The sequence below is a fragment of the Numenius arquata genome, chromosome 9 (assembly GCF_964106895.1).
Source record: "Numenius arquata chromosome 9, bNumArq3.hap1.1, whole genome shotgun sequence".
Taxonomy (NCBI): Eukaryota; Metazoa; Chordata; class Aves; order Charadriiformes; family Scolopacidae; genus Numenius; species Numenius arquata.
Window position 1 is genome coordinate 61,891,655 of NC_133584.1, and position 25,155 is coordinate 61,916,809.

The following is a 25,155-nucleotide window of genomic DNA, read 5'->3' on the forward strand; positions in this document are numbered from 1 at the left end:
GTTCATCAGAGAGAAATGTGAAGTCCTGCAGCTGGGCAGGAATAACCCTGTGTACCAGGATTGGGGGCTGACCTTCTGGAAACCAGCTCTGCAGAGACGGAGCTTGGGGTCCTGGAGGGGACAGCAAGCAGACCAGGAGCCAGCAATGCATCCTGACAACAAAGGTGGCCAACGGCATCTTGGGCTGCGTCGGGAAGAGCATTGCTGGCAGATTGAGGGAGGTGATCCTTCTTCTCTCCTCAGCACTGTTGACACATCTGGATTGCTGAGTCTGGGTCTGAGCTGTGCAGTACAAGAAAGATATGGACTTAATGGAGTGAGTCCTGCACAGGGCCACGAAGGCAATTAAGGGACTGGAGCATCTGTTCATAGGAGGAGAGGCTGAGGGAGCTGAAGCTGTTTAACCTGGGAGGAGAAAGCTCAGTGAGATCATTTCAATGTGTATAAACACCTGATGGGAGAGAATGAAGAGGAGGGAGCCGGGCTCTTCTTTGTAGCGCCCACTGGCAGGACAATGCGATGGGCACAAATTGAAACACGTGAAGTTCCATCTAACACAAGAATAACCTTTTTGTACTTTGAGGGTAGTCAGACCCTGGAAGAGACTGCACGGAGAAGTTGTGGAATCTTCCTCCCTGGAGATACTTAAAACCAAACGGCACGCAGTCCTGGGCGACCTGCGTGAGCAGGGGGTGAGCTGCGTTCTCAAAAGGTCCCTTCCAGCCCAGACAATTCTGTGAGTTAGGCCTTGAGGGGCTGAGTGGTGTTTTCCCTCTGGCTTCTGCTTTCAGGGGGTGAGCTTTTCTGTTGATTAAGTCTTCCAAGGTCATTTGCGCAGCTTTGCTGGCGTGTTGTGAAACAACGGTAATCACAGAGATGTGAAGTCTGAAATACAAGGAAGTTAAACTTGAAATTCTCAGACTAATTGCATTGTAATTGAATGTGCATTTATACTGGTTCAGTCCAAACTTGTTAAGCAGAGCTGCTCAAAACATAAAATAATTTTCATAGTCTTATTTCTGAGGACTTTGTTTTGCAGTGTTAGTCTGGGAGTACAAGATTCCCCAGAGTAGCTCAGTCTATAGTATTTCAGTGAATGTCTTTTTTTGTTTTTCTGATTGCATGTAATTTTTGCCCTGTGATATGAGGCTCCTGCAGTTAATTAGTGCCATGCCATTTCAGTTATTAAAGAACTGAGCAAGAACAGCAGTCCTGCTGCCCCTGCATCTTTTTGATCTAAATACTGCATTGCAGTCAGATGATGCAGCCCAAGCAGAGGTTTGCCCAGTCCATAGGACCTTCATTCCTCTGGTCTAGAAATTAGAACTTAAAACAACTTTGCAGATTTCAAATCTCCCTACACACTTTGTCCGGAATGAAGTTGTTTGTACCATGAACTCTTCCAGATAAAGTGCTAATAAGCTCCTAAGGCCCTGCGTAAGAGCCTGCATGCAGCCAGGATTGACAATCCTTATCTTACAGGTCCTCTTTATCTCTTCTTAGCTCCACAGTCTTGCATTTCCTGCTCTGCTGACTTCTGCTTTCTGCTTCCATGTAATGAACGTGGTCAAATGTTTTACTTAAACATAAAAATATCATCCACTGCTTCTCAAGCAATCTGGCACAGCATGAGGATTTTCCTTCCCATTGCTCATTCGTGTGCCCAACAATGTGCCCTTGCCACAAAGGCGGCTAACGATGTCCTGGGCTGTGGTAGGCGTAATATTGCCAGCAGGTCCAGGGAGGGGATCCTTCCCCTCTGCTCAGCGCTGGAGAAGCCACCCCTGGAGCACTGGGTCCAGTTCTGGGCTCCCCAGCACAAAAGGGATGTGGACAGACTGGAGAAAGCCCGGTGAGGAACCACCAGGATACTGAAGGACTGGAGCATCCCTCCTTTGGGGAAAGGCTGAGGGAGGTGGGGCTGCTCATCCTGCAGCAGAGAAGGCTCAGAGGGACTGAGTCCATGTGTATAAACACCCACAGGGAGGGTGCCAGGAGGACGGAGCCAGGCTCTTCCAGTGGTGCCCAGTGCCAGGACCAAAATGGCACAAACTGGACCACGGGAGGTTCCCTCCGAACATCAGGAAACACTTTTCCAGTGTGAGAGTGACACAGGCACCGGTTGCCCAGGGAGGTGATGGAGTCTCCATCCGTGGAGCTATTCAAGAGCTGTCTGGACATGGTCCTGGGCACCTGGCTCTGGGTATCCCTGCTGGAACAGGGGGTTGGACAAGGTGACCTCCAGAGGTCCCTTCCACCCTGAACCATCCTGTGGTTTTATGATTCTGTATAAATTTCTGTGGAGAAGGATACCTCTCTCATAGGACACAAATTTTTGTACGAAACCAGCTCTCTGTTGCGAGTGCCATGGGTTCTGCCTCAGCAGTATTTTCTCAGGAGGGAGACGTGGGCAATGTTTTAAGCAGAGATGAGTTACACCACTCAGCAGCAATGTCAATGGACGTGGCAAGAATGAAGATGGGTGTAAGCAGCTGGGGGCTGTTGTCTGGCACTGGTAACTGTATGTAGTGAACTTCTCATATTCTGAACGTCTTTACCTCTTCATCTCATTAGATATTCAACTGTTTAAAAAATAAAATATCTGGCTTCTGGTGTCTCAGTGTTGCAGATATCTTTGCAGACACTGTTTATGATCCCTGACGGAGATCTGCAGGGCTGTAGGATGATGCTTGTGTTGTGTGATCAGCTGAAATCTGCTGCTGCTTTTCCTGTTTGACTCGGTGTTTAATGGCTCTATGCCTCTTCTTGTTGCCACTAGCTTCCTAGTGGCTTATTTTCTAGGCTTTGCCCTCCCTAATAAAAAAGCATTTGTCATCTTAGTGTACGAATGAAATGAACCATGAAATGTCTTGGGTTTGTGCGGTCTTACACCCTTTTGCAGTAGTGAAAATGTCTTGAGCGTATGAGTGCAGGGATAATGATGTGCCCTGGAACCTACCTGTGGCTGTCCCTCGGTAGCTGCAAACAGACGGTCTCACACTCAGCTGGTCATTTTGGGGGGCCCGTGGTGCTGGTACCGTGCAGCATAGGCACGGTGGAAAGACGGAGTGTTTGGGTGGCTGCTTCAGGAGGAAAGGGAGAGCCACTGGGCAGACTCGCTCCTGCTTGGAGGAGGAAGCGCTGGATGCAGAACAAAGGTGGGTGTGACTTGGACACTGGACAAGAGGAACATTTCTCCTGCAGCGTGTAGTGTTTAAAAGGGCAAGATGCTGTGTGATGGGGCATCTCTGCTCAAACCTGCCGCTGGTGACAGCTGGGAAGTAAAGCCACAGAGTGCCTTCTTGGCCAACACACCCATTGACTCTGGGTGCTCTGAGGAGCTGCTGACCCTGGTGAGGTGTCCTGGTTTCGGCTGAATTTACCAAAACCAGACTGACAGATGCCCCCCCCCCCAAAAGAGAGAGAGAGGAGAAAAAGAGATAAGGAGATTTAGAAGTTTAGAATGAACTTAAACTACTTTAATGAAGAATTAATATTAAAATAAAACAAAACAAAACAAAAGAAAGTAATGAAATGGATACAATATATACAAAACCGTATCAAGCTCCCAGGATGACAGTCACGTCACCGGCAGGCACTGGGGAAGTCCCAGACTGGACTTACTGACGGATGGGAACTGGATTCCAGCTCTGGAGTCAGGAACACACGGATCAGGATCAAAGGCAGATGAACAGACAGAGTCCTCTCTGGATGTCGGCCATCGCAGGAAGGGGCTGACCCTTTGATCCCTCAGCTTTTATCCTGGGCATGGGGCAGATGGGATGGAATACCCCAGTTGGTCAGGTTTGGGTCACCTGTCCTGTCCCCTCCTCCCCACCGATGTGACCCCTCTACATTTTTCCATTTCCGACCCTCTAAGGGGGCAAATAAGGAAATTGGCTGCCCTTGGTTGTTACAGCAATAAGGATAAGCAAGGGCCTCCCTGCACACCATCCCTTGGCACAGAGCACAAACATTGGTCTGATCACTCTGAGAACCAGCAGTTTTCTCCACAATATGCCGTTAATTTCAGACTGTTAGAAGAGGCCTAGCTAAGATGTAAAATTACAGACCAGAAAATTGGTTCGGTTTTACTTCAAACCGGGACATGAGGGTAAGCCTCTGGCGAGGGTTCCGCTCTGGCACGGCCTCAAGGGCTGGGGAAGGCCAGCGGGCTCTGTGTGTTCCTGTAGTAACACGGGTTATTTCTCTTTACGCTTTCATTGTCAGATTGAGTCCAGCTTGCTGAAGGCAAGTTGCTTGTCCTACCTTCTACTGCACACCACATCTCTTCCTGCTGCCTGCTCTGCACGGACACCGTATTTGGCTGAATCCTTTTCCAGAGTTCATCTTTGCTTTGCTAATTCCCTACCACGCCGGTCAGTCATGTGGTGCTCTGTCCTGTAGTCTGCCCCTTGCAGACGTCTTCTCTGTGGCTGAGAGACTTGTTGTTAATGTTGGTGATCTGGCTTCCCTTTTTGACCTCCATTTTTTGTCTTGCTCAACACAACTGTCCTTAGCCTTCATCCATCTGATCATTCACAAAATTAAGAGTCATCACTAGATGCGGTAGTGGACGGCGGGTAGCAACCACGTGCACATTGGTCAGAAGAGCTTGTGTCAGAGGCGCCTTAAAGCGTGTGTTCTCAGCTCATACAGTTAACTGTTTTAAAATGTGTGTTCAGGCGAAGCTCCTCTCGGGCCTCTGCCTGTGCTAATGGACCTACAATAGCGACTAGACCAGATCAAACCCAAAGTTTCTTGCCCCAGCCTCTAAAGTACCCTCACAAGGTGTAGCAGCACTTCTGTCCGCCTGGTTTAACGTGCCAGCAGTGTTTTCCAGAGCTGACTTCAGTAGCGAGTCATTGCTGTAGCAGTGATGAATGGAAGAGATTTGTGTCTGGCCAGGCCGTCTCTGCTCGGCTGGAAGGCACCCGGTGAGGAACCTGGTACAGTCTCATGCCATCCATTGCTCTGCTTCAGCTTTGCAATAGCAGAGCAACGTTTTCGCGTGACTGCCAGCCAAGTCGCACAGGAGCTGTGATATAAACTGCTAGAACAGGAAAAAGGCTGGCCAAGTGTGGCTGATCAAACCCAGCCACGTAGCCAGTCTCTGCAGCAGCGACAGAGGGGCGTGCTGAGGAGTTCCAGTGGGACTCTGCAAGTTTGGAGGCACAGGGACCAGAATGTCAGAGCGGGCAGATCCCTGGATGACCCACAACAGCAAATTCCAAACTGCCTTTCTGTGTGTCTGAGTTGGAAGCTCCCGCAGATGGAGCAAGCCCAGCTCTTTCCAGAAACACTGGGGCCGCTGCAGAATGTCTGTAGGACCTGGACGCAGAGAAGCTGATTACCAAGTCCCTAACGAGGCGCAGACAGCCATTATAGATGGAGGTTGGGCCAGGATTCCCACGTACTCGCCTTTCTGGTATGGGAGTGTCTAACTTGCGTCACTGGCTGCAGTTTCTGTTGATAATGCCTTTTTGTGATTGATTAGTGCTTCTTCGCTCCAGGAGCGAAGGACAGGACGGTCAGTCTCTCCTCCCAAGGAACAGGCGATGGGACAAGAGGAAATGGCCTCAAGTGTTGCCAGGGGAGGTTTAGGATGGATATTAGGAACAATTTCTTTGCCAAAAGGGTTGTCAAGCCTTGGAACAGGCTGCCCAGGGCAGTGGTGGAATCACCGTCCCTGGAGGGATTTAAAAGATGGGTAGATGTGGTGCTCAGAGATACGATTTAGTGATGGTTTTTGTCAGTGTTGGGTTGATGGTTGGACTCGATGATCTGAAAGGTCCCTTCCAACCCAGGCAATTCTGTGATTCTAAAATAAGTCTTATTTTATGCCCTCAGATGTCTGGTTAGCTCCGGTAGTCGGAGGCCACCACGCATGTGAGAAGTGTTGGGTTTGGCAGGGTTCACACCATGGGTTTGATAGCTCACGTACGCTGTGTGCTGCACAAAGACAGACAGTATTCCATTAATGAAATTAAATTCAGACTTTAGAGCAGAAGGGTTTCTGAAGCCTTAAATGTTCTGCAAAAACTGTGACAAAGGAATAGTTCTTGCGGGCAGGGGACAATCACGTTTGGGATCAGTGAGATCCAATGACTGTTACAGCCTAGGCCTCAGGGGAATGCCAAAATATTAATGCTGTCGGTCACTCTGAGGAAAAACTTGTTTCTGATCAAAAACTTCACAGTATTGGTGTGGACTGTAGCCGTCCCTGTCTCCACCCCTCGCCCCCACCCGTGGGGCACTGTAGATTTAGGCAGAATTACCTGTAGTTCCTGCAGGTCTCCAGCAGCGGTGAGTGGCGGGTGTGGGGGCGTTTGGTGTTTGTTGTTTTTTTTTTTTAAGAAGGCAAAACCTCATTTGACAGTATTGAACTGTTTGGGTTTACAGTGGTGGATTGTTCTTTTGAGTAGAAAACAACAAATTACTTCGTGAGGAGGGCCGGTACTGTTAAACCTGATCTTGGTTCCTTGGCCAGAACATCTCCAGAAAGGGGTGGCAAAGGGCAGGAACGGTGAGGAAATCCCGCTGCGGGAAAGGACCCGGCGCAGCCTCTCGTCTCTCAGGAGCCACCAGCAGACCAGACGCACACAGCAGGCTGCTCAAGACAGACACTGGCACAGACCAAAGCAGGTTCACAGCCTCTTCAGCAGGCCCAGTAGGAGAACTGGCCATACTGGACAGACCTGGGGCAATCTCCCTGTGGCCGCTGGCTGGAGGCAGGGTGATGGGGTGGAAGCTGAGAAAGGGCTGTCCCGCCGGAGGGGTTCGGGGTCCCTTGGGCACTGATCTCGTGAACGTTGAGGCTGTTAATGGAAATGTGTGCTGTTGAGGCAGATGGGGTTATCCTCCAGAAGCAGAGGCAGACATTAGAGGACTGGAGAATTTCCAGTAGTGACTTGTTCAGTAGTGCAAAATGCAAAGCTGCACAGAAGCCTAGAGCTCATCATTCGTGACTGAGGGGGATCTGGTGGCCACTAGCCATTTAAGGGAGGAACATGACTCGCATGCCTCATATGCAACATTAAGATCCCTTGGGGCAGAGTCTCCAGTAGGGAGAACTGGTGTGATTATGCATCGCCCTGGTCAGAGCTCGTCTAAAGCAGTCAGTGTCACTGGGAAAACAGTCTTCGGAGGAGGACAAAGAGTTTAGCGAGAGGACCCAGTGGTGTCTGTGAACAGGTAAGCACTGGGAATGAAGTAATCTTACTGGACTCCCAGGGTAAAAGCTAGCATAAAGCAGTAAACTACTCATGAATGGTTGGTTGGGAAAGTAGACGCTGGCCATTGGAGCAGGCTCGGTTTCCAATGCTCAAATAAGATAGTATGATTTGGTAGGTGCCACACATGAAGGTTGAGCTGAGTTACCAAGGAAGATCCTCCTTGTCTGACTAGAGCCCAAAGAACATCTCTTCTCTGAGGCTGGGAACTAGTTCGGTCTCATTCAGCTGGGAATCCTCTTTGGTGTGTCCTGCCCCAATCCAGGAACACCTGGAAAAATAGAGGCGCTTTGGCACATCCCATGTAAGTCCACGTTGTAGCAGAACAGACCAGGACCACTTGCGATTGTCTGGGAGGTGGGCCTGAGACTGTGGGGCTGGGCACGTTCAAGCATGGGAGTGGAGCTTCAGATGGGATGGTGACTCCGTGGTCCCTGCCTACCTCAGTGTGTCTCCCTGCTGGAGCCCGCTGCTTGGTTTGGGAGAGCTGTTTGCAGAAGTGGCTGTCCTCAAAGCCTGTCTTTCATGGGGGGCCCATACTTGTGTTCTGCTCCTTTTTCCTGTGGCTGGGAGCCCTTCCCTCCCTGTAGCTCTGGGTGGTTCCTGGTTGCTGTGGAGGTGCTGGCTGCCGGGAGGCCTCTGCTCTCAGGGTGGTCATCTCTCCCCATTCAGCAGCTTTGCTTGAGTATTGTCTTGAGGCATGTTGTCAGCGGTGCCCTGCTGATATGTGGAAGAGTTGCCTTGTACTTCTGTCCCTTTCCTAGAGCCCTGAGGCGGTGACTGATTGCAGTGATCTTGGCAACTCTGGCTGCTCCTAGGGGCTTCTGTTGTAGTTGAGTTGCTTGTGACAAACACCATAGATCTGATGTAAGTTGAGTGCTTTCAGGGCTTGCACTCCAACAGGGAGTCCTGCCCGGCTTGTCTTCCCATTCGGGAGAAGCTGTGGCCTCCAGGTCTGCTCTTAGAGAGTGACGTTAAGCTGCCTTAGTCCCTCTGCAGCCAAGGACACGATGGAGAGGTGTACCAGGGCAGGTGACCTGAAATGAGGAGCTGATGAAGGGTCATCTTACCTCCACCCTGCTACCCCTTTGGACACCGGAGGGCCCGGGAGCTGCATGTGTTCCCTGGGACTTAGTCAGGGATAGGCTACAGTTTCCTGTATCCTAAGTGTTCATGACTTTCTTGTAGTGGCACCGGACACAATTAACAACCACGTGAAGACCTGTCGTGAGGAGCAGAAGAACCTGCACTTCTTTGCCCCGGAATATGGAGGTATGGTGTGGCTATTTGTTGACCTTGCTAATGCTTCCAAGCCGTTCTGTGTCTTGTTTTCAACTACAGGCTCCCGAGAGACCTCACATTAACAGTTTTGAGTTATTTGCCTGCTTAAATGCTTCGACTCCTCTGTCTTTTGATAGCAGGGGAGGGGGAGAAGGCTGCAGGATTATCGTAGCCTGATGGAGGGGTGGTCCTGCTGGTCCCGCTGAATGCAGGCAGGGACTGATAACAGCATTATTTCTGTCTTACAGAAGTTGCCAATGTCACCACTGCTGTGGACATCTACTCCTTTGGGATGTGCGCACTGGAGGTGAGTGCGGAGCACGTCGGCTGTGGGGCAGGGAATGAATCTGAGGGAAGGAGATGGCTCTGTGGAGATGCTGTGGTTAGGGGTGGGTTAGCTTGGGAACAGACCCTTGAGCCAAATGCACTTTGCCTTGGAGGGATCCCTGTCCAGGCTCTCCCAGATGCCTTACTAAGAAGTAAATACTCAGTAATGTGTAGTTCTTTCTGAAATTCAATAATGTGTAATTCATTACTCTGCGGGTCTTGGCCGTTTCTGAGGTCTGACCCACTGGCTGGTGGGAAGTCACTGCTACCAACTGTGCTTCATGTACCTGGAGAACAGAACCCCCGTTCTGGGGAGGACCTGTTCCTCTTGGGGTGTCTGGAGGAGGGGACAGTTGTCCATACCTTTCTCGGCCGGCCTGTCCCCAGCTGACACAGGTGCTGGTCGCAGTCAGGCACAAGTCTGACGTACCTGACCTTAGCAGCTCAGTGGTTCCTTTGGCCTTGCAATCAGCAGGCCCAAGTCTAGGAAAGTGGTGTTCTTGGCAGGAGTATTTTCTGGGAAGAATTGCCAGAATGAGACAACACAAAGAATTCTGAACTTCTGCTGCACATTCCATAAGTGAAGCAGGAAGAAACACAACTTTTAGGAAGCAAAACTTGAGTCGAATCTTAAGATGTTCTCTGGAATCTTCTTGCGAGCCTTTCCTAGCTGGGAATTTGTGTTGGCTGGGGCCAGTTCTGGATGGCACCGTGTGCATGTTGTTCTGCCGGCAGTACAGGGCTATTCATGCAGCCAGAGGGACACTGTCAGATTCGGGCAGTGATCCAGTTACTGCTTCATTAGAGGATGGGAATTATCAAGCAGAAGTACAGGCCGGTGGATCATGAGGTTCAGAATGGAGATACTGTCTGAGGTGACACTGGCATAGTTTTCAGATCTCCCTGGCAATCTGTTAGGGTGCTGGAAATGAGCTATTGTAACGAGGCACTCATTCTCTCTCTGCCTCACAAACTGTGACCTTAAACAGCACCAAACAACTTGGCTGTTACGATCCTGCGCTCGGCAGTGGTCTCCTCCAGCTCTGCTCAGTGCAGTCAGTGATTCTCAGTGGGGTCTGATGCGCTGCTTTGTGTTTGCAGATGGCGGTGCTGGAAATACAGGGTAATGGCGAGTCCTCTTACGTGCCCCAGGAGGCCATCAACAGTGCCATCCAGCTGCTGGAGGACCCCCTGCAGAGGGTGAGCGAGGTGGGGTCGGCACCCTGCAGACACGTTGGCACTGCACGTGGTCTCATGCCAGTTTTGTCTTCCAGGAGTTCATTCAGAAGTGTCTAGAACAGGACCCTGGCAAGCGTCCTACTGCCCGGGAGCTCCTCTTCCACCAGGCGTTGTTTGAGGTGCCATCACTCAAGCTGCTCGCTGCACACTGTATCGTTGGGCACCAGCGTGAGTATGGGCCCCCGGGCGCCACATCTCGCCTTCTGCAAAGCTCCCCAAAGTTGTCAGTGCTGCTGGCACCCTGGAAACCAAGACCTTTATCTGCAGCAGTCTGCCTGCTTGGAGCGGCACGGGAGATCAGCAGCCTCTGGGGGTTTTATTGCTTTTCTTAGATTGGAAAGGAATTGCAGTTGTTCTAACTGTTTGTTTTTTTAATAGATATGATTCCTGAAAATGCTTTAGAAGAGATGACCAAGAACCTTGACATGAGTGCGGTGTTGGCAGAGATTAACCATGCAGACAGGGAAGGAGTCAAGATGATGTGAGTTTCCGTGGTGTGCTCGGAGGGGCTGCACGTGGAGCAGGGGCTGGGGCACTGGGGCGAGCACCGAGGGATCTGCCTGGGGCTCTGCCCTTCGAGTTGCCTCATCCTTGGCTTCTCTGAACCTTCGGCTGCCTGTACCCCTCCTGCCCACTGGCACGGCTGCTTAGGACATGGGCATTTGAAACTGCACCCAAGAGGCTTGAGCACGTGGTTCTGTTAGATGAATGCTCACCTCAGTACTTCTTTTTTCCCTCCCTGCAGCTTCTCACAGTCTCCAGCACTGGAGCTGGACAAGTTCCTGGAGGATGTAAGGTAAGAGGGGTTTTTTTTAAAGGGCAACTTCAAGTGTGTGTGAGACTGGAAAAATTTCAGAGAGACATAACCTCAGGCGCTGCTCCTTCCTTGTAGGAATGGTATTTACCCACTGACAGCCTTCGGGATGCCGCGGCCCCAGCAGCCCCAGCAGGTGGTGGTGAAATCCCCCATTGCTCCTCCATCAGTGAAGACCCCGACTCCGGAGCCTGCCGAGGTGGAGACCCGCAAGGTGAGCGATGGGGGCTCCGTCCCCCCTCCCCAGCCAAGCTCCGCAACCGCAGCCGCTCACAGGGCGTCTCTGCTCCTCTTTCAGGTGGTGCTGATGCAGTGCAACATCGAGTCCGTGGAGGAGGGGGTGAAGCACCATGTACGTTCCCATCCTCTGGCTGAGCATGTGCCGGGGTGCACGAGGGCAGCGGTGAGAGCACGTGGCTCCAGCGGCCGACGTGCGGCTGGTACCTGCTGCCATCTCTGGGGCCCAAAGCCAGCCCAGCCCCGCGCCCCTGCCCCACCTGGCGGGCAGGAAATGTTTCCAGCCCGCTCCCGGGTTCAGGCTTCCCCTGCGGGACGGTGCTGCTGGCTGTGGTTGTTCTGTGGGTCTCCGCAGGGGGGATGGTTCCTACCCTGATGGGGGTCTGTGGGGATGCTCCTGGCTATCTGTGGCCACCGTGCAGTTCCTCACGAGAACTTCTCTGCCCTGCAGTTAACGCTGCTGCTGAAACTGGAAGACAAGTTGAATAGACACTTAAGCTGTGACCTGCAGCCCAGTAAGTACCTTTCCTCCCACGCTGGGGCGCGCTGGGGCCGGCAGCACGCTCAGACCTGGGACCCACACCCGTCCCTGTGTTACAGATGACAACATCCAGGAGCTGGCAGCTGAACTGGTCCAGCTTGGCTTCATCAGCGAGGTAAGAGTCCTGGGGCTCAGGCAGGGATATAGATCTGCGTTCCTTTCTCAAACTTAAGTGGTTTCTGCCTGATCACTCCTCTGGCTGGAAGGGCGGGAGAAGTAAGAGGTGTCCCTGTCCCTGGGCCCTGGCAGGCTTCAGCCCAGCTCTGCTTTGCAGGGGCTGGGCCCTCACTGCAGCTTGTTCTTCCCAGGCCGACCAGAGCAGACTCACCTGTTTACTTGAAGAGGCGTTCAGCAAGTTCTACTACACCCGGAACGGAGCCCTGACGGCAGTGACTGTGTCATCTTAGCCCCCCCCGGCTCCCGGGCGGCCAGCGCAGCTTCGTGGCCTGTGACCCCTTGTGTGTCTGTCCATCGCTGTAGGGCATCAGCGAGACCCCGGCTGCAGCGCTTGGAAGCTCGTCCTGCATGTGCCGTGGCTGGGCTGCGACAATCCTCCCTGCCCGCCTATTAAAGGGGACTTTGCGCATCAGTATTATTTCCAGCCCTGTTTCTGTTGGGATTTTGCCAGGCGGTGCCGGGGAGCCGGGTCCTGGCTGGGGGTGTTCTTCAGCCCCGTTCATGTGCATGGAGTTTGGTCTGTTTGAATTGTACAAAGTGTCTTTTGCACAGCACAGAATTTTTGGTTTTCGTTTTTCTTCCTTTTTATTTTTTTTTTTTTTTTAATTTAAAGGTAAGCAGGGGGGAGCCCTGAAGCCCCGCCCACTTTGCAGCTGCCTCTGGCACCCCTCACCCCCCTCCTTCCCTCCTCCCGGGCCGGGGGGGCCCGGCCCCCCCCCCCCTCCCCGTTCCCCGCCGCTCCCGCTCCCCCGGCCGCACTTTGTTTACTGGTTTTGCACAGCCGCCGGCCCGTCGCTGGGCTGCAGCCTGTGCGGACACCGGGCTGTCCCCCCGGAGCCCCCGCCCCGCTCCCGGTGCCCCGGGGGCTGCGGGGCCGCGCCGCTCCCGGCGGAGCGCTGGGACCCGCCCCCGCGGCTCCCTCCCGTCCCGGGGTGCGGGGCTGGGCCCAGCGCCGCTCCTGCGTCTCGTTTCTATCATTTCCTATTTTTAATAAACTGTTTTGTAAATACGCGAGTGCTGCCTCTTTCCGGGGCGGGCGGGGGCGGGACGGGGCTGCCCGGCCCCGGGGCGGTGCCGCGGTGGGGAGGCGGCGGCGGCGGCGGCGGCGGCCATGGCCGGCGGGCGCGGGGGGCGGTGGGCGCCCGGGGCGCTGGCGGAGCCGCGGCGGCTGATGCGGGGCGGGCTGGGGCTGATCGTGCTGGGCCACGGCAGCCTGGTGCTGGGCGCCATCGTCCACGGCTCCGTCCTGCGGCACGTGGCCGGCGCCGGGCGCGCCGTCACCCCCGAGTACGCGGCGGCCAACGTGGTGTCGGTGGGCTCCGGGCTGCTGGTGAGAGCGGGGCCGGGGGGCGGGGGGCGGGAGGGGGGGCGCCGGCCCGGCCCCCGGCGCGGGCTGAGCGCGGGTCTCTCCCCGCAGAGCGTCGCCGCGGGCATCGTGGCCATCCTGGTGTCGCACAACCTGTCCCGGGCAGCGCTGGTGAGTGCGGGGCCCGGGGGGGCGGCAGCGGAGCGGGAGGGGGCCTCGCCACCGCCCCGCGCCCGCCCGCCAGCCGCCGCTCCCCTGGACCTTGTCCCCGGCGGCTCCTTCCGCCTCGGCCGCTCGCGGGGCTACGGGTGTCGCCTCCCGCCCCGGCTGAGCCCCGCCGGGAAGGAGGGAGGGCGGGCGGCAGCCCGGGCACCGGGCACGGTGCTGGTGGGTGAAGCTGCAGCCGGGGTCAGGCGTCCCTCCGCGGGTCGCACGGGGGGGGCCCGCATCAGGCAGGGCTGCCGCTGGGGAGCTCGGCTCTCAGCGGAGCTGGGCCCGGGCTGGGACTCCCTGCGCGGAGGAGCCGGAGGCTCCGGGCTCACGGGAGCTGTGAAGGATGCGCAAGGTGCAAAAGCCTCACCCGAGCGTAGGGCTGAGCCGTGCTGGCAGCGGCAGGAGGGTGCCAATGTCTGCGGGGTTCCCAGCACCCCCGTTTCCCTGTGGAGCGGGTGTGCGGCGGGTCGGCGTCCCTGACCCCCTGCAGCTCCCCCCCCCCCCGGCGTTTCCCCAGCTGTGGCCGGCCCCACTCTCATGTGTTCTTGCTGCCCGCAGCATTGGGCCCTGCTGAGCGTGTCCCTGTTGAACTGCCTCCTGTCCACAGCCTGCAGCGTGGGCCTGGCCCTGGCCATCGCCCTCACCGTTCACAGCCGGGGCATGCACCTTGTCAGGGGCTGCGACAGCTCCGTGCTGCCGGCTGATGCCCGGGTGGCCATCGCGACCAACGACTGTCCTTTCAACACCACGCGCATCTATGTGAGTCTGCGGGGCCAGCACCCCTCCACCCCCTCCCGCTCTTCCTCTTTTTGTCTCTGCTTCCTCTCTCTTTTCCTTTTCGTCTTTCTCGCTCCCTCTCTCTTTGGCCCGCTCTCTCTCTTCCTCTCGCCCCCACACCCTTTGTTCTCTCTCACCCCCTGCTGCTTGCGCAGCCCCCCCCCCCCCCCCCCCCCCAGCCACCCGCGGGCAGGCTGGGTGCCATGGACCCCGTTCCCCGAGGGGCTGCTGACCCTCTGCTCTGCAGGACACAGCCCTGGCACTCTGGATCCCCTCCATGCTGCTGGCAGCTGCAGAAGCCGTGATGTCAGGCAGGTGCTGTTTGGTGGCCCTGATCTTCCGGGGCATTGGGCCCTGTGCACGCAGCTACGGCACCGAGCAGGTACGTCCCCTTGGTCTGGACGGATCTCCCTGTGCATGGCCCAGCATTGCTGCCTTTGTGCTGCTTTGTGAGTGTGCTGGGTTCTGCTGGGCCCTCGTTCCCATACAAGCAGGCTGTGCAGCGATGGGAGGGGGGGGGGGGGCGACGTCAAGTCTGAACCTCTTCTGGCCAGCCTTGGTGACAGACTGGCACCGCTTCATCTTGGGGAGTTGCAGAGGGACCCTCCTCGTCATCCCTCCAATAGCCAAGCCTGGTCTGTCCTGGCCGCCCTGAGCAAGCGCCACCTCCCCAACCTGGCCCAGCCCTTCACACGCCCCTGGGACCCCTCCAGCTCTGCTTTCTCTCTAGGTGGCCGGGCCAAGTGCGGCGAAGGAGGGGCCGCCCCGTGAGATGCACCAGCTCCTGGCTGAGACTTGTGCCTAGAGCTGGAGAGGTGAGTGTGGTGGGTGGGCTGTGCCCGGGGGACAGGACGGTGCAGACTCTGATGGCAAGTGGGACTCTGCCCGCACCAGGCCCTGAAATGGCTCTCTCCAAGCACAAATACTGGCCACAGGTGTCAGCGTGTGCCTGGCCCTGCAGCACCGTCCTGCTCTTACCCGTTCTCTTTCACTCCAGGTGGTGCTGCCATCAGCCAGGGCACATTGTACATGCACTGTACTCCTGCCCCAGGGGAGGCGTGGGCCAGATGGGGTGCACCATCATCGTCCCCCCAGCCCCACCACCCCTTCCTGCGACAAGCCCTGCAGACTCCAGACTCTCACGGGGTCACCAGGCAGCAGGCGCCATGGGCCCCAGCTGCTCTCCCCTTCTCCCCCCGTGGCTGCAGGGCCCTTCCTGCCCCACCGAAGGCTCCGTGGGTGTTTTACACACGGTGGGGGGGCAGGCAGAGGTGCTGGGGCAGCAGCCGCATCAGGGCTGGGCGCTGGTGGCCCTGCCGCAGGGTCAGGTTGCCGTGCCTGGGCTCGAGCCGACCAAAACACGGAAGGTGAAGAACCCCTTTGTTGTGAGCCCCTGATGTTTCACTGGGTAAATAAACCTTGCGTTTTTCACACTGGCTGCTGTAAGTGGTTCTCCAAGGCAGATTCTGGCCGGGAGCTGGGTCCACTGATGGCCTGAGAGCGCAGCTGTTGTATGAGATAATTCCATGTGTGTTCCCCCCCCCCAGGCACAGGGATGTAGACAGACACACGGTCCCAGTGTGACAGTCATCCAGCAGGGCCAAGAGACGCCTGCACAGGGGTAGGGCCCTGGGAGCTACACGTGTTCCTGGACTCGGCAGCCCTTGGCAAAGAGGAGCACAGCAGGCTTAAGGGACACGTTTATTGGGGGTGTTGAAGGACAAGACCAAAAGCTGCCATGGTGCAGCTCACTGGAAAGAGAAGCTGGTGCTTGGGAGGCCCCCACACCACTGGCTGAGGAACTTGAGCACATCTTGGCATGCAGGGCTGTGGGACGTCTGTGGAACGAGAGAGGCCGTGGCAGTGGCGAGGGGATGGTGCTGCCACCCCACGCCCCCCCAGGGGCTGCACAGCCAGGGCTGGGTCTGCCCCGGCTCCGTGGAGGAGGGTAACCCCTGCCCGGCAGCACTCGGGGAGGGGGCACTAAACCTGCTCTGGTTCAGTGCATCTCCACCGCACAGGACATTTTGTTGTCGGCGTGAGGGGTTGACACCCACGGCCCATCTCCCTGCCCCACGGGGAGCCTGGCTCACCTTGACAGCCATCAGAAACTTGTTCCACGTGTCCTTGTTGGCTTCTCGGCCTGGCCGCTTGAACTCTATCTTGTTCCTTAGCACAGGGTACCCTGGGCACACAGTGACGCCCTCAGAATCAAGCCGAGACCCACAGCAGACCCCCTACCTTGTGCTGTGGCAATGACTGCTCCTGGGGGGGCAATGCCGCCTCTGGAAACCGGAGTGGGGGGGGGGGTGCCCACAGTGGTCAGATCAAAGGAAAATAAAGGCCTGTCCCTCTGCCCAGGGCACCCAACGATGTCAAACGAGAGCATCCCACTCCTGACCTTTGGAGCCAGAGCCCTGCTGCTGGTGGCCGAGCCCTGCTCCCCCCTTCTCTCCCCAACTCCTTAAGTCCTGCAGCGCAACCCCTGCTCTCTGAAGTGTGTGGAGCCGGGGGGGCACAGCGCTTGCCAGAAGAGACAGATTTTGTAAAGCGGGGGCAAAGCAGGGACAAGCACCTTGTGTGTGCGTGTGTCAGTGCTGCTCCTGGGCAGTGCTGTGCGAGAGACAACCATCACAGAATCACACAACGGTGGAGGCTGGAAGGGGACTCTGGGGTCAATATGGTCCAACCCACCCCCCCCAGCCCCTCCCCAGCCGTGGCTCAAGCAGGGCCATAGCCAGTTGCCCAGGACCACATCCAGATGGCTTTTGACTGTCTCCAAGTACGGAGATGCCACAACTTCTGTGCAACCTCTTCCAGTGCTCAGTCAACCTCACAGTAAAAAACGCATTTTTCCTCCAGTAGAGGAGGAAAACAGCCAGAGTCCCCCTGCTCCTCTTTCAGTGCAGCCCGAATTCCTTCCCAGACCTGCCCCGCACACGTTCCCCCTCCCCGCATAGCACCGTGTGAGCTGACAGAGCTCACCTGTGAGCACGCAGGGCAGGGAGTGGACCCCTGTATTTGCTGCCACCAGCGAGGCCTCGTAGGTGTCCCGCTCGTCCTGGGGCAGCACCTGCTCCAGCCGCTGGTCCATGGACATGGTGAGCACCCAGTCCCGCACCTCCTCCCGCTTCTCCTCCTGCAGGGCAGAGGACAGGCCACCTCCTGGCACCGCACGTGTGTCACGGCCCAGTTGCTCCTCTGCAGCGTGAGGAGGGACATGGGAGGACATGTGTATGCACGCAGGATGCGCACGTGCGCCTGTTTGGGGAGAGGCATGGTTGCATGCGTGCACAAGCACACGCATGTATGGGGAGGGGACTATGAGGGAGTGCACGTGTGCATGCACTGGGGCTCCATGCGGGGAGCGGGGATACGGGGCAGGGGCCAATGCTGAGCACATTTCTGTCTCCTGCTGTCCCACCCTGTCCCCAACCCTGGTCAGGGAGGGGACCGAAGCAGTGTCACTGGTCACGGGAGCTGGAGAAGGCAAGTGACACTCACAGGCACGTGCTGTTGGGCTGGAAGCGGCACTTCAAAGGGAATGTCTGTGCCCTGGAAATCAGAGTGGTCCAGAGAATCCAGGTTCCCTTCTTCAATGGCCTGAGGAAGGAGAAGCGGTGGAGCACTAGGCAACCCCTCCTCGGAGCTGACAGCTCCACTGTGAGGATGGCATTACCGACACCCCCATCTATTAGTGCTGGGGCGACTGGGCCCTCCTGGGAGGTGGCATTTATGGCCTCTGCAGTGTCAGAGGACCCGTGCCCCTGAAACACTGAACTGCTCAAACCTGTCAGGTGGCCTCAAGGGAGGGAATGGGGGGCTTTTTTCCCCAGCAGCTGCTGACAGCACTTGTAAGAGTGGTACAGTACTGTCTGCCAGCTTCCTGAGCTTTGGTGTTGTCTGGTGACCAAGGAAGGCATTGACTGGTATCGGGGGCTCCCGAGTCTTGTACCACAGTGGCTAAAGCTCTGGGCCATGCCCTCCACCCCTCAGGAAATTTTCCTTCCCTTGAAGGAACTCAGATCACTCGGGAAGCTGTAGCAGCACTTGCAGCCGTGAGGACCACAGCCCTGGACTGTCAGGCCAGCTCACTGTTTGCTGCAGCTCACGTGCAGGGTGGCACTGGCACACGCATGGTGACATGGGCACAGCCGCTCAGGTGCCCCGCATGGCAAGTCCCTCCACAGCGAGTGCTGCACACTGGTTACACCCAGCGGCGTGCAGGGTTCTCCATCAGCACCACGCTGGAACCTCAGGAGTGCCCCGGCCCACAGCCGGCGGTGGTTTTCCCTGCGACAGCCCTCCCTCCAGCAGACCATACGCACATCTGAGAGGTCCAGGAAGCGGTTCAGGAAGATGAAGGCCATGTTCTCCCAGCTGACGGCCTAGAACAGAGAGAACCCCAGGTGAGACCAGCTAGCTTATCTGCAAAGCCACAACTGCCCTGCCTGAGTGATGGCTGGAAAGCACGCGCTTGTGTTTGTGCCCCAACATCCCGCTTGCAGCACGGGTAATGGAGGAGAGCACGCATCCCGGTTCACCATCCCAGGGGACTGCTTCACGGGCAAGCACTGGCCACAGGCTGTCGTGCAGGATGGAGTCGAGCATTATCACACAGCATCAGTGAACACGCTGCTCTGCTCGCCACGTGTCACTGCCATGGGCAGGTAGAACCTGTAGCCTCAGGAGCAAGGTGACACTGAGGTGACCCCGAGCAAGGCAGATCAGTTGTTAGGAGTCCTGAACTGACACGAACAGAGCCATGCAATATAACGTCTGCCCCTGGGTCTGCAGTTCATGTCCCCCTTGCCAGTTCAGGTCTGCCCTCCCACACCTACTGCCATCCTGTGACAAAATGCTGAGGCTGGCAAGCTGTTTGAAGAAAGGCCACCAATGCCAGTGTCTGGCTATTGGTCCACCGGTGCAGCTCCGATGGCAGACAGCTCTTACCTTGGCAGCTATCCCAGCTTCATAGAAAGCCTTGTCTGCAGGCAGGAGCTCAGTGTGGCGCAGCAGGGAAATGGACAGCTTGGCAGCCACGGTGTCCTGCAGATACAGGGGACAGTAGAGCCACAACAATCAGCACAGAAAACTCAGGTCAGAAGGGATCCGATGAGATTGTCCTGCCCCAGACTCATGGCAGGGATGCTGCACCACATACTCCCAACACGTAACAAACGAAGGTCAAAACCTTCAGTCCCGACTGTGAGTACCCTCACTATGTGCACACACAGGAAGACTGTCACCAGAAGATGGAGAAGATAAACCTTGCTCTTTTTTTTGACTAGAAGCCACACCCAAACTCCCACCATTTGAGTCACGGAACAGCTGAGGTGGGAAAGGATCTCTGGGGATTGCCTCGTCCGTCCTCCTCCACCCCATTCAAGGCAGAGTCAGCTACAGCAGGTTGTTCAGGAACGTGCCTGAACGTGTCAGGTTTGGACTACCTCAAAGGATAGAGACTCTCCACCCTCTCCATGAAACCTGTTCTGGTGTTCAGCCAAAGTCACAGTAAATTTTTTCTTGTATTCCATAACGTAAGAATTTTGGAGCAGGGGTGAAGAATTCAAGGGAGATGTCGGTTCTGTGCTTGCCAGATAGAGTCTCATCACATCAGAACTAGGAAGGCCACCCCTCCTTCACGGTCCCAAATAGACTACCAACACCTCAACATTCCACAGCTGTGTGGGTCTGTACGGGTTTCCAAGACATCAGACTTGGCTTTCTGTCTGACGTGTCTCTGGACCCCCAGCATCTACACATGCAGCCATGAGTAAGCCCCATAGGTCCAGTATCTGCCAAAGCACTGTATGATGGCAAGCGCCCAGGCCCACGAGCTCCCACAGCCCCTGAGAAGCTCAGCTCCCAAAGCCCTGCACAATGCCAATCTGCTCTCAAGACCAGGTGTGAAGCCCAGCAGCTCTCATGGCCCAGGACAGCCAAAGAGGAAGCAATCCCTCTCCTGGGAAGACCAGATTTTCCTGTGATCCCTAAATTTCTGCTGGTGCCTCTGCTTTCACAAGTCATGCTGAGCATATGAATCAGCTTCCCACTGGTTTACATCTCAGCCTCAGTGGCTGGGGGCAGGTCCCAGTTACTCCCCAAGTAAGGAGTCAGAGAAGACTATCTCCAGTTCCACCTGAGAGTGGTGGGCTCCGAGATCACTATAGACCCATTCTCGTGCATCCATGATGTGCAAGTGACCCATGGAGTAGAATAGTGAACTACAGATAGCCCTGAACCCGCACGTCCCCACAGGGCTCTGCACTCTGGGATGTGACCTGTGAAAGGAACGTCAAAAACCTTACCAGTTGCTTGACACCCTGAGCAGCGGAGCGGGTGGCATAGTAGTGAGAGATCAGCAGCATCCTTTCAAACTCCTCATGTGCTGGAGTGTTTGCCTCGCTTGACTTCACTAAGTTTTCACACTGGAGAAAAGGAGAGTAAATAAGAACTTGAGAGCACAGGGGCTCTCCTCATCCACCTGAGTCCAGGGAAAAGCTGTGGGAGAGAAGGGTCTGAAATATCTAGGCACTTCTGGGGACCGGAGAAGGGCTGGGCCTTGGGTGCTCTGGGTCCTACAGAGTGCTGAAGGGAGGAGGCTGTGGGAGAAGGGGTGAGCCAACAGTACTGCAACAAGACAGCGCTGGAGCAGGGGTGGGTTTGGATGGACAAAGGAGGATTTGTGGATTTAGTTTCTGCTAGAGGTGGGTATTTGTGGGACAGAAACAATGAAGAGACAACCATGGGCTCTGGTTGGAGTAATCTGGGACAGGGAAGAAGGAGCAGAAAGCTCTAAGCATCTCTGGGGAGATGGGGAGGACTCCCCATCTAATTTTCCAGGGTCTGTAGTTCTGTGTGTTCTCCAAGCACAGAACTTGCCCCACCCAGGCTGCTGAATGCAGGTGTACGATGAAAAGCGGGCATGTTGTGAGAGGCTCCCATGTAGCAACGACACGGCGAGCTCTGCAAGTGCCAGTGTCCAGACCCACTTTTAGGATTTGGCCTTGAGTGCATGGTCATCTTCCCTGACTTTTCTTGCCCAGCCACGTCCACTTCATAGGATCCTGTTGTTCTACTGTCCGCATTGTGGACGTTTCCTCATTTTCCCTCAGCTTGTGTTTTACAAATACTCCCCGTGTCACCTGGCTAGAGACTGGTTCTTCTTTCTCCCCTGCTAGGAGCCAGCAGGCTGTTGGAGTCTGACAGGCAGCGGTAGCCATGGCCCACACTCACCAGATGGAAGAGAACCTCACGCAGTTCAGCCCAGCTGGAGTAGGCCTCGGCACAATTCATGCCAGACGCGTTCACCATTTCCACAAAGAGACGCTTGTAAATATTGAAATTCTGCAACAAAATGGAGAGAAATCTGCAGGGAGGTGGATGGGGAGTCAGCAAAAGTCTGGAGCTCTCCTGCTGTCAAGCAAACCCCGAGGGAATGGCCGCTCTGCAGGCAGGCTCCTGGAGCAGACCTGCTGCTGGGGTAAGGGGGGCTGCAGGACACGGCAGGGAAACGGGGAAGAAGCTTCCTGCAGCCAGTGCTCTCAGAGGCAAACGCGGTTCTTTTTATTCTGGTCTTGGTGGTTAAGGTGTTCAAAACAAACACAACTACTCAGCTCCCCCTGCTCCTTCCCTGTGGAAGGAGGTTGTCTTCAGTTCTCTAGCTGAGGAGCCTCTGGAAGAATCTGCAGTAGGGCTGACGAGTTTTGGACGTACTGAACGCCTGGCAACCCCAGTTCTGGACTGGAAGCCGGGCTCATGTAGCAGATCATAGCACACCCTGGCAACTCACACTGGGACGTCACGCTGTCTTCGTTACCTGTGGGTTGGCCGGTGCTCCATGGTGAACATACAGGCTCAGGGCTTTGTCCCAGCTTCCTTCCCGGATGAGGTGGGTCGCATACAGAGCTACATACTTGTGTAAGACTTTGTAGTTCTGGAGAAGGCACACAGAAAGCAGTAGGATGAAATTCATGACTTCAGCACTTGTCACTCAGTAGGGACGGTTCCAGAAGCAGGGACACACACTCACACACCTGAATCCCAAAGGGCCAGACAAGCTGCTCAGAGACAGACTGCACCTGGACCCCACTGGACACCTCTAAGCCTGGCGAGCTGATGCTCTGCTGATCCTTCACACATGCAAATAAAGCTGTTTTTCAAAGGAATTTTGCCAAATTGCAAAACTTGCCAAAGGAACACTGCCAAATATCTAAAAAATGCAGTATCTCCACAATGTGGCACCACAGGTACCAACTGTAAACTGGCCCTTAATCTAATGAAAGAATGAATCAAAACACTTTGTGGGCTGAAGACGCTCGTCACTTGCAGGACTGCTCTAGTCCATTATTCAAATGCTGTCAGGTCTCCGGCACTGGAGAGCTCCTTGGAGTACTGCTCATACGCGTGTGATCCCATCAACACTTTGCTGAGGCCTTACAGAAATTCAACTGAGGAAAGACCCATCTCATACAGGCTTAAATATACTAATGAGATGAAGAAGATGGTGCAAAATGTGCAATGCTGTCAAAAAACGAGCCATGGAAACAAGCTTATTAATCACAAGAGACCAGTGCCCCAACGATATGTCTAGAACTTGGACACCCAGATGTGGATGCTGGTGAAACACTTGGGGCAGGACAGTTTGGGATAAAGATTAAGTCTGGTATGTGACCTGTTTTGATAAATATAACTTTTTTTCCTGTATAATCAAGGTGGAACAGCTGCGTCAAAAGTCATGAAATTCTGCACTGGTCATGGAGCAAGGTTGTGCTCTCTCAGAGGCACAAACAGACTAACATCCTCTTGGACTGAATGTAGTACTGTTTGTGCCTGGCTCACAATAAAACTGATTAAGGCTTTACCATTAAATTGAACATTAAGTTACTCTTTATGGAAGAAGATCAACACTGGTGTCTCCTGAAAATCAGAACATCAGCAGAGAAGTCTCCAACATAACAACTACTACAGCAAAGACCATTCGTATCACCGGAGAAGCCTGAGTCAAAAAGAAATTGTTTGCCATGTAGAGCCCAAACTCGGGTTACTGGTTACTGCATTAGAAACAGAGTCATCAAAAAGCAGTACAACACATCGCCAGCGCTCGTCCAAGTCACCAGCGTTTTCCTGAGTGGCTGCGGTGTCTCCACTAACCACAGGCTCCATTGCCAGGGCTGCCCCACTGCTCTGGCTGAAGCAAAACCTCACTTCAAAGAATCAGCACCTGCCCTTCTTTAGCTCCTTTATCAATAACTATTGAATCAATAACCAATAACCAATCAATAGCCGTTGAACACAAATAGACACCTGAAGTAGAACCTGGTAATCTAGAGCTTTCTCCTCCTGTTACTGCACTGGAATAGCACTGGAATTTTGCTTTTCTCCACTTTTATTACTCTGCTGAGGTAATTCTGTTAGTTTTTGGTCAGTAAAAATGAAAAAATGTCAAATTTGCTTTCATGACAAGGATGTCTCATTTCTACCGACACCAGGCATCTAAAGAACATGTAGAAAGGCAGCTTTCTTTTTACAAATCTCTCTGTTTCCATGGTACCGATTACTTCCAGCCCAAACAACTCATTTAGCTTTTCCCAATGCTCCATTAATCACAAAATTTAAATCCAATATGCTTCCGCGTTCTAATGCTTCCCTACCAGGCCTGACGGGGTGAGATGGGGGCAGCAGAGAGGTGTTTTTGGAGCTGCTGTAGTGAGCCCTGTGCTTTTCCCTTCCCACTCATTCCTGCTGGCCCTGCTTCAGCGAGCCGGGACCCATGTCGGACCCGTGTCTGTCCCCCGGGGGCTCTCACAAGCACTCACCTGCTTAGCTGCAACCTCCAGGCACTTCTCCCACTGCTCCCGCTCTGCGTACATATCCAAAGCAGCCATGACATCTATTCCCACCAGCTGGGGATGGAAACAACCATAAATTCACTGTGCAGGCAGGGTTTCCTACCAGCATCAAGGCAGGCATCACCCCACCCAGTACACACAGTTCCTCCCCCTCCAAGGCACGGAAGCCCAGAGCCAGTGTGACCCCTCGGGTACGCAGAAACCGTGACTCACAGGCACACACAGACTCCTCACCCGGGGGGCACGCTCAGGCAAAAGCCCCGTGAGAAAGGCCCCAAGGATGGACACAGATCCTGACATCACTCCCTAGCCTGTGACAGACACACCAACTACGTACCGAATCTACCTTTCCTTGGTTCTTCAAATACTCCTTGTAACGCTGGTCCACATACTCCTCTGACCTGCTGGGCAGAAATGATTTTAACAGGCAGCAAGACTCATAGTGTCTTGCGTCAGTGCAGATGCTGGATTCAACTGTCTGCTTTGGGAAAAAGAGGACCTACAGCCGTGCCACGTCTTTCTGGATTGCTGCTGGGCGCAGGGGCAGAAGGGGAAAGAAAGGGTCTAGACAGCTCTTTGCAATATAGCGTGAGGAGAGTGCGGGAACACGGGACTTTCAGAAGGAAGTGCACGTATAGGATTCTGACAAGGGAAGGGGAAATGGGGATGGGACTAAAGGGATAACAATTTCCATGGGATGTGTGGCAATAGAACTAAGTGTCAGCATGGTAAATGGCTTGGGAAGGGCAGCTGTGGAGAACGTGCCCTGTCAAGCCTGGGAAGGCCACCGTGGGGAGAACCTAGGGAACCTGGGCGCAGAAGGACAGGACAAGGGATCATCCGGGGCTAGGAGAGGGAGCAGGAAGAGTAGAATTTGAGAAGTTCAGGGCATACCTGGGGTCCAACTCCTTAGCAACGCGCTTGGCTTTGCTCCATTCCTCCCCTTCAATGAAGGCATCGATAGCTTCTTGGATGAGGTCCAAGTTGAGGTAGAGTTCAGCTGCCTGCAGGGCCAGAGACAGCCCCATGGGAGATGAAACCCCAAAGGCACCCTGCAGCCCAGGCTGGAGCTGGTGCTGTTGGAAGCAACCTGCACACAGCAACAACAGAAAGTCTCTCCCCAGAAGATAACCCCCCTTCTCTGCTTCCTGCCTCCT

General features: G+C 55.0%; 3 protein-coding genes across 8 annotated transcripts in view; 2 read left to right on the top strand and 1 right to left on the bottom strand.

Moving 5' to 3' along the window:
• Positions 1 to 12,405, top strand: part of NRBP1 (nuclear receptor binding protein 1) — a 35,364-nt gene extending 22,959 nt beyond the window's left edge. For 3 of the 5 annotated variants that reach the window (XM_074153119.1, XM_074153117.1, XM_074153122.1), the window contains 11 exons: positions 8,421 to 8,504; positions 8,762 to 8,820; positions 9,942 to 10,040; positions 10,115 to 10,247; positions 10,458 to 10,560; positions 10,825 to 10,875; positions 10,972 to 11,107; positions 11,192 to 11,245; positions 11,582 to 11,645; positions 11,731 to 11,786; positions 11,980 to 12,405. In XM_074153119.1, coding sequence (XP_074009220.1) covers positions 8,421 to 8,504; positions 8,762 to 8,820; positions 9,942 to 10,040; positions 10,115 to 10,247; positions 10,458 to 10,560; positions 10,825 to 10,875; positions 10,972 to 11,107; positions 11,192 to 11,245; positions 11,582 to 11,645; positions 11,731 to 11,786; positions 11,980 to 12,078 — 938 coding nt within the window. In that variant the 3' untranslated portion in view covers positions 12,079 to 12,405. The remainder of the gene's footprint in view (positions 1 to 8,420; positions 8,505 to 8,761; positions 8,821 to 9,941; positions 10,041 to 10,114; positions 10,248 to 10,457; positions 10,561 to 10,824; positions 10,876 to 10,971; positions 11,108 to 11,191; positions 11,246 to 11,581; positions 11,646 to 11,730; positions 11,787 to 11,979) is intronic. The other 2 variants (XM_074153118.1, XM_074153120.1) reach the window with 2 other exon arrangements.
• Positions 12,406 to 12,959: 554 nt separating this feature from the next.
• Positions 12,960 to 14,959, top strand: KRTCAP3 (keratinocyte associated protein 3). The gene is made up of 5 exons (XM_074153849.1): positions 12,960 to 13,178; positions 13,266 to 13,325; positions 13,926 to 14,126; positions 14,392 to 14,526; positions 14,875 to 14,959. The coding sequence occupies exons 1-5, from the start codon at positions 12,960 to 12,962 to the stop codon at positions 14,947 to 14,949; spliced, it is 690 nt and encodes a 229-aa protein (XP_074009950.1). The 3' UTR covers positions 14,950 to 14,959.
• Positions 14,960 to 15,834: 875 nt separating this feature from the next.
• IFT172 (intraflagellar transport 172) overlaps positions 15,835 to 25,155 on the bottom strand; it is a 39,952-nt gene continuing 30,631 nt past the window's right edge. For both annotated transcript variants that reach the window (XM_074153179.1, XM_074153178.1), the window contains exons 37-48: positions 24,893 to 25,002; positions 24,336 to 24,399; positions 23,966 to 24,052; positions 21,967 to 22,083; positions 21,384 to 21,494; positions 20,456 to 20,575; positions 19,098 to 19,193; positions 18,473 to 18,532; positions 17,649 to 17,747; positions 17,130 to 17,283; positions 16,238 to 16,329; positions 15,835 to 15,982 (exon numbers count right to left, since the gene is read on the bottom strand). In XM_074153179.1, the coding sequence (XP_074009280.1) occupies positions 15,893 to 15,982; positions 16,238 to 16,329; positions 17,130 to 17,283; positions 17,649 to 17,747; positions 18,473 to 18,532; positions 19,098 to 19,193; positions 20,456 to 20,575; positions 21,384 to 21,494; positions 21,967 to 22,083; positions 23,966 to 24,052; positions 24,336 to 24,399; positions 24,893 to 25,002 (1,200 nt within the window). In that variant the 3' untranslated portion in view covers positions 15,835 to 15,892. The remainder of the gene's footprint in view (positions 15,983 to 16,237; positions 16,330 to 17,129; positions 17,284 to 17,648; positions 17,748 to 18,472; positions 18,533 to 19,097; positions 19,194 to 20,455; positions 20,576 to 21,383; positions 21,495 to 21,966; positions 22,084 to 23,965; positions 24,053 to 24,335; positions 24,400 to 24,892; positions 25,003 to 25,155) is intronic.

Bases quoted from the DNA above. Each gene is read 5' to 3' on its own strand.
- KRTCAP3 (XM_074153849.1), top strand. From the start codon at position 12,960: ATGGCCGGCGGGCGCGGGGGGCGGTGGGCGCCCGGGGCGCTGGCGGAG. The intron at 13,179-13,265 runs GTGAGAGCGGGG...CTCTCCCCGCAG, and splicing joins CGGTGGGCTCCGGGCTGCTG to AGCGTCGCCGCGGGCATCGT. The intron at 14,527-14,874 runs GTACGTCCCCTT...CTTTCTCTCTAG, and splicing joins GCAGCTACGGCACCGAGCAG to GTGGCCGGGCCAAGTGCGGC.